At 42.9% G+C, this 7,085-nt stretch overlaps 1 protein-coding gene across 1 annotated transcript; it reads right to left on the reverse strand.

Annotated features, from left to right (window-relative positions):
• Nucleotides 1-4,583: 4,583 nt before the first annotated feature.
• 4933412E24Rikl (RIKEN cDNA 4933412E24 gene like) lies at nucleotides 4,584-6,317 on the reverse strand. Its single transcript, NM_001145141.1, is given in 1 exon segment — nucleotides 4,584-6,317. A coding segment is annotated over 1 exon segment (1,533 nt). The 5' UTR covers nucleotides 6,307-6,317; the 3' UTR covers nucleotides 4,584-4,773.
• Between the last annotated feature and the right edge of the window lie 768 nt (nucleotides 6,318-7,085).

Consider the following 7,085-nt stretch of genomic DNA (forward strand, 5'->3'; position numbering starts at 1 on the left):
TTCCTGTACCAGATATCTGTTGAGTGAACTAACATCCTTCAAGAGCTAGTTTAATCTGCATCTCTCTATCTCTGGGTTTTGTGGTAACCACCCATCTGCCTCCAGAATTGGCTGGTCCCTCTTTGTATTCTTATAATACAGGGAACATTTTGTTACTATTATAGCTACAGTGACATATTTTCTACTCTCAGTTTTGGCACAAACAGCCAAATAGTGGGATACGGTATTTTAAATAGAACAGAGAGTTTGAAATTATTTTTATGCGTAATCTCTAAAGTTTTCAAAAAAGATAAAAATAATACTTATTATATCAAGAAATATAGAAGTGAGTTTACAATATTAAAAAATCCTCCCAAAACCTTTTCAGGGCAAATTAAAACTTCCCATTCCATCTCCCTAGACTAATTCCATTTTTTGGAGACAACAATTGAGATTAAAACAACAATTCTCAATTCTGTAGAATCAAAGGGGCCATTTCTATTTTCCTTGTCAGACACCTCAAGGTCTCTGTTTTACCCTTGATTGCTTCTTTTGGGTTCCTCTAGAGACAATCACAGTTTCTAGATGCACATTTAAACATTCACAAACTCTGAGAATTTCTGTATACACATTATACCTTGCTTTTATAACTAAGTGGTTTACCGTGGAGATTTATTCCACAGACATAAACAAAGAGATTTCTCATTATTTTGGGAGGTAGTCTGCTTCATCAATATTAACTGGGATAGCATTTACTTAGCTGATGGAAATTTAGTGGACTGCTATTTTTGCTACCATAAGTAGCTCCTCAGTGTATATTCATTATTGTAAGGACACAGGGATAGCTAAGGCTGACTTATTAAAATAAGGATGCTGGTGTGTATATTTATATGTTTAATGAACATTGTCAAGCTGCTCTTTCTAAAGCACATCTCAATAATACTCCCAATATAAACATATCAAGTGCTACTAAGGTTTTTTAATATTGCTATTTAAAAAGGAGTATCTGGAACTTGAAGAGGCCACCCCCTGTAGCCAGGCAGGAACTCCAGTGGAGTGATAGGGACACCAGCCCACCCACAAAACTTTCAACCCCAAATTTATCCTGTCTGCAAGAAATGTAGGGATGGAGAATGGAGCAGAGACTGAGGGAATGACCAAGCAACAACCAGCCCAACTAGAGCCCCAGCCCATGGGCAAGCACCAATCCCTGACACTGTTAATGATACTCTGTTAGGCTTGCAGACAGGAGTCTAGCCTGGTTGTCCTCTGAGAGGATCCACCTAGCAGCTGACTCAGACAGACACAGAGACCACAGGCAAACATTGGATGGAGCTCAGGGACTCCTATGGAAGAGTTGGGGGATTGAGAGCCCTAAAGGGGTTAGGAACTCCACAGAAATAACAGAAGCAACTAACCTGGGATGCTTGAGACTTTCAGAGACTGAACCACCAACCAAAGGGCATACACAGGTTGGAGGTAGGCTCTGCACGAATATGTAGCAGATGTGCAACTTAGTCTTTTTTTTTTTTCTTTTTTTCGGGGCTGGGGATCGAACCCATGACCTTGCGCTTCCTAGGCAAGCGCTCTACCACTGAGCCAAATCCCCAACCCGCAACTCAGTCTTTATATGGGTCTCAAACAATTGGAATGGGGGCTACCCCAAAAACTGTTGCTTGCGTGTGGGGTATGTTCTTGTAGCTGGGCTTTCTTGTTCAGCCTGAGTGGGAGAGGATCTTCCTAGACCAGCAGAGACTTGTACCAGGGTAGAGGGATACCTAGAGAGAAGAAGGGGATGGAGGTATGGAGGAAGAGAGAGGATTGTGGGAGATTGGTGACCAGGAGAGGGGCAGTGATCAGGATGTAAAATGAATAAATAAAAAATAAATGTATTTTAAAAAAGCAGTATCTCTTGATAGTTTTTATTATAACAAGACTGAACCTCTGTTCACGCCATTACGGCTAATTATGCTTCCTGTTAACTTTGTTTTCTTGATGTATTGAAGAAAACTAATGAAATTTGTATAATTTTTTTCTGTTACAGTCTCTGGGATCTATTACATTTAGAAAGATGTTTAGTATGTAAAATAAATTTCAGAAAATATTCCTCAGACTTTAAAAGTTATATTTTCTGGTCGAAATTGCTGGTTTTATTTTAATCATTGCCTCTGGTATTGGAAGTCTAGGGAGATGGAATGGGAAGCTCCTCATTGACCTGGGAAGGGTTTAATTGTTATATCAATATTTTCCTCCATATAGTAGAACTTTTTTCTGTGTTGAATATTCTATTTACTTTTGATATTTTCCTCAAGAGAAGTAACCTTAAATAACTTCCAAATCTATCATATTCTTCTTGATATGTCTCTCAGCAGTGATTTTTTTCCATGCTGACAATAGAACCTAGGACATTATATATCTTAAACAACTTCTCCTCTACTGGGCAACATCTCTGGACTCCTTATGGTTTTGGTGTGTGTGTGTGTGTGTGTGTGTGTGTGTGTGTGTGTGTTTGTGTGTGTGTGTGTGTGTGTGTGTGTGTTTGGTATGTATGTGTGTTTGTGTGTGCATGTGTGTGTGTGTGTGTGTGTGTGTGTGTGTGTTTCTGGCACACTGTAAGAATTTTACTGTGACCTTTCATTTACATTCATTTTCTTTAGAAATCTCTCCTGAGGGTTAAGAGTTGATGACTCTTCCCTCTGTTCTATGAACACAGTGTTACTAACAAATGTCTCCTTTGCTCTGAGCATGTAGTATTGTTTGATGTTGTTTATACTGATCTACCATCACACATTTCACAAGAAAGTTCTCCTTCAGCGACCTCCATTTAGGTGATTATTGTTTGTCCTTCTTTAAGAAGTACATGTGGTATTGTGGCAACTTTACTTGATTTTTTTTTTTGAGATAGGGTCTCACTATATAACTCTGGCTGTCCTGGATCTCACTATGTAGGCTATGTTGGCCTTGAATTCATAGAATTCTTTCTGCTTCTGCCTCCCAAGTGCTGGGATTAAAGGCCTGTGCTACTGTGCGTGGCTTCCTTGATTATTTTTAAATAAAGTTTTTTCAGAGAGTAATGTTGTATTCATCAGAGAGAGAGGGAGAGGGAGAGAGCAGAAAGCATTTTATTATAAGAGTAGAAATATCCCTGGTTCACTGTAAGTGTAAGTTTTATGACTCTTTGTCCTGTACATACACAGGGTTTCTGGCCTGGATTTTCTCAGTTCAAAGTGGGGCAGTTTCCTAACTAGGCATCCCCCTCCCAGGTACCTGATTGCTTCTTCCTTGTGATCTCGCAGAAGTTCCAGAGATGTGCTCTTCACTAATTCTTGGACTATTCCAATAGTTAAAGGTGGGGGAGCTATTTCTACCTCCAGGGTATAAACTCAAAGTTGTGCTCTACCGTGTTTACATTTTAAACCATAGCAGTCCTTTATATTTTCCTGAAATTTGACTTTAAACTTTAGGCAATTCTTCCTCACACACAAAGACTCATTTTTGTTATTATCCTCATTTTACAGAAGAAGAATGAAAGCCCAAGGAAATGAAACTGAGTCATCCAAGGGCGCTTCATTAGAAAGCACTGAAACCGATTTAAAGATGAGTTCATAACTGTAGCACAGGGCTCTGTCCGCGATGCCAAATAGCTTACAGTTATTTTTACACTATGAATTGCAGTTTGTTCTCTGATATTGGTGTGAATCTCTCCTCTCCTTGAGATGATACATCTTTGAAGCAAATAAAACACCCTTTCTATTTCTAGATTCCGAAGAGTGCTGTATGCTTGACCAATCCAGCCTAAGTGTCTGGGGTGAAATAGGTGAAGGGAACGAAAGGGATAGAGTCACAGATAAAAACTTGTGGGGAAAGTGACTTTCAAGTCCTTTCTCTGTTTTGCTTCTGTTTGCAAACAACTGTATGGTCTGCTTTTAGCTTGGGGCTGTGGCTGTGCATTTGTTTTCTGCTTGTCGTACCTGGAGAGTTTATCACATAGAGATCCTTTACGTTTAGATTTTGTTGGGCCAGATATTCAACAGAGCCCACTGACTTCTTTCTGAAGTTCTGACTGTGCCACTGTAGTGTTAGCCAGGCACCAAGAGTTTATCTGTCGAACCTTGGAATGCTTCGACACTACTACATGGACAGGTTGCTCCTAGATATTTGAACAAAGACTTGTGGGACCTCGTACCAGAGAAGCATGGATAAGAAGAATAAAGATGTCAGCTGACTGAATTCTTTGCTTAAAATATTAAAATGGCACACAAACACCTATATTTATATTTGTATTTTCCTGTCAGTAGTGCTAGCCCTGTAAAACGAGAGCAATTCCCTCTAAGCCATTTAAAATCAGAGAATGTACTTTATGTTTATCTGGAGAACCACCGTTATCTTCTTGATGTGGGATCCTTCCCAAAGAAACAAAACGAAACAAACAACAGGCAAACAAATCAAACCTCGAAGCCCAAATAAAAACTAATAGATCGAAAAACAGCCTTGTAAAGAAACTACCCTCAACCTCTTTAACGCATTATGGTTCATCATGTTCCATGGCAGGCAGTGTTGGTACAGTGACCAGTTAGTTTCAAGAAGGCAGAAGCAAGCCAGCATTCTTTAGAGTTACCTTTATTGACTTTATATCACAGACTTTTATTTTCCTTCATGAGAAGTATTTGAATTCGAAACTACTGTTAACTTGGACAGGGGTAGGGGCAGAAAAAGCAGCAGCAAAGAGGAGAGAAGAATCTGGAAGAGGAATCAGAAACCACGCCAGCTGCTTGTCTTGAGGACATGTTAGGTTTAAGTTGAATGGGTTTGGAACTTCTCACCGACAGCCTGCAGGGCTGACAGTTGTTTCCTGAGGTCCTCTATTTCCTTCTGTAACTCTGGACAACGGGGACAGCCTTGTGTTCCGTGTAGTTGCAGTATCTCTGAATCTGGGGCTGGAGGACCCACAGGTTCTTCCTGGTCACCAGAGGGTGTAGATTTCTTGGACAAGATACCTCTCTGGCTCAGGCCTGAGGACTGAGAGTTTCCTGGATCCTGGAGGCTTCGAGTGTTTATATCCCCGCTGCTGAATTCTTGGTGCACGCTCTGGCAAGGCGGCTCTGCCCTGCATGTTGGAAACTGAACCTGTGAGCCAGGGTCTCTGGTTGAGTCAGTGTCTTCTTTTGCTACCAGCTGTAACTCCTTTGTCCTCTTTGCTCCAGATCTCTTACCAGTGTAGAAGTTCTTGCACTGTTTAGGTCTTAAGGGCAGCAGTGAACATTTATTGGACCTCCCAGGCAGGCCAACACCAGAGATTGGGGGGAACGTGGCTGGTTCTGCAGGAGCTGACTTCAGTCTCTGACCCCATTGATGGAAGGCTTTCCCCAGGGTAACTGCTGAGGCGTCCCACAGGGGTTTTTTCTTCTGGGTCATCTTCTTTCTAGGACCGGCCTTGGGCAGGGCACCTACCCCGGCAGCAGCCTCTGCGTAGTTGGATTTGCTTCCTCCCTTACCCCATAAGATGCCTTGCTTTTTCTTAGAGGAAAAGGGTTCCAGCTCTTTCGAGGTCTGCCTTTCCATGCCAGAGGTGAGGCCACGGGTAGTAGTCAGCAGGGAGGAGGGCATCCGCATGAAACTCTCCCTGGTCTGGACATTGGAGTGTCTAGCTAGGTCTCCAGTCTCTGCTGGGCCACTGTTCTTAGCCTGGTTCCCATGGTTTCCATCTTTAAGGCAAATGGTCACTCTCATCATCTGGACTTCATTTAATTCCTCTGATAATTCAGGTTCGGAAGGAGGGTGGTGGACATTCTCGCTGATCAGCATTCTACTAGTGGTACTCTTCCTTGGGGACACCCAAGCTCTGCTTTGCTCCAGTCCCTTGGGCAAGAAAGTGGCAGCAGAGGCTGCCTTTGCCTCCTCAGAGCCCGAAGCCTGTGGAGCTCTTCTGTTGGAGCCTGTCTCTGTTTCAGCACAGAAGCTCTCTGAGGATGGTTGTTCTTTGGCTCCTGGTGTCTCTGGGTTGGCCACCTGCTGTTCAGTCTCTACACTGGGTTGGGAGAGAAAGTCCAAACCATCCATCTTTTCATCCTCTGGGGAACCTAGCCTCTCTTCCTCGGACACCAGGGAATCAGGCCAGCACCCTCCGGTCCAAAGCACCACCGATGGGGCCTCAGATGTATCCTGCTGAGACACCAATGGGAGGTTGCTGCCTTTGGGACTTGGGAGTCTGATTTCACCCTCGGTGCTATCGGCAGGCCCTGAGACAAGGCTCAAATTCTTGTTGGGATCTGTACTCTCCTCATTAAAATCATCTCCTGGAACAGACTGCTCCTCGGGAGAGCCCATGTTGCCAGTCCCGGAAGCGGAAGTAAAATTCCAGGAAGACCGTTGCTCTGCTCACGTAAGGTGCAAGTCTCAAGATGCAGGAAAACCTTAGGGTTCGCACTTGCTGGCCTATCACCAGGATTTTTCTCTGATGACTCTTGTTTTCTCTTAAAGTCACACACACACACACACACACACACACACACACACACACACACACACACACACACACACACACACTCATGTGCCACCGAACTTTAGTAGCATAGTTTTATCAAATTCGTATAAACAGGCTTTATGGCTTTCCCCCCTCTTATAATTAATGTGATGATTAATTATAATTAATGTGTGTGTGTGCGCACGTGTGGGCTTGTGTGTGTGCGCATGTGTGTGTGTTTGCCAAACTATTTCAGAGGGATTATGTGGAGTAGGATTCTCATGTACAGAGAAAAACATTTACAAACATTTAATCTAAAAAAATTTTGGCATAGCGTTGTCCTCAAGCTTGCTTTATACTGTGAACACGATCTTGCATTCCAGATTGTTAACTCTCTGTTGCTAGTACGATTCTAGGTCTGTGCTACTGTGTCACATATATGAGGTTTGCTGAAGATGGATCCAGGACTGTGCATGTTCAGCAAGCATGTTACCAAATGGGCTTAAAGTCATTTTACACAGCTTATGGGCAGGCCATTCACCAACTAGCATCTTCTTACCTCATGGTTAGCGAACTGCCCTAGGTCACTTTTTCTCAGCCACACTCAGGCCAAACTGATCCTCGTGAAGACTTTTGGACTCGT

This window comes from Rattus norvegicus, chromosome 7 (genome assembly GCF_021556685.1).
Source record: "Rattus norvegicus strain SHRSP/BbbUtx chromosome 7, alternate assembly SHRSP_T2T, whole genome shotgun sequence".
NCBI classification, from domain to species: Eukaryota; Metazoa; Chordata; class Mammalia; order Rodentia; family Muridae; genus Rattus; species Rattus norvegicus.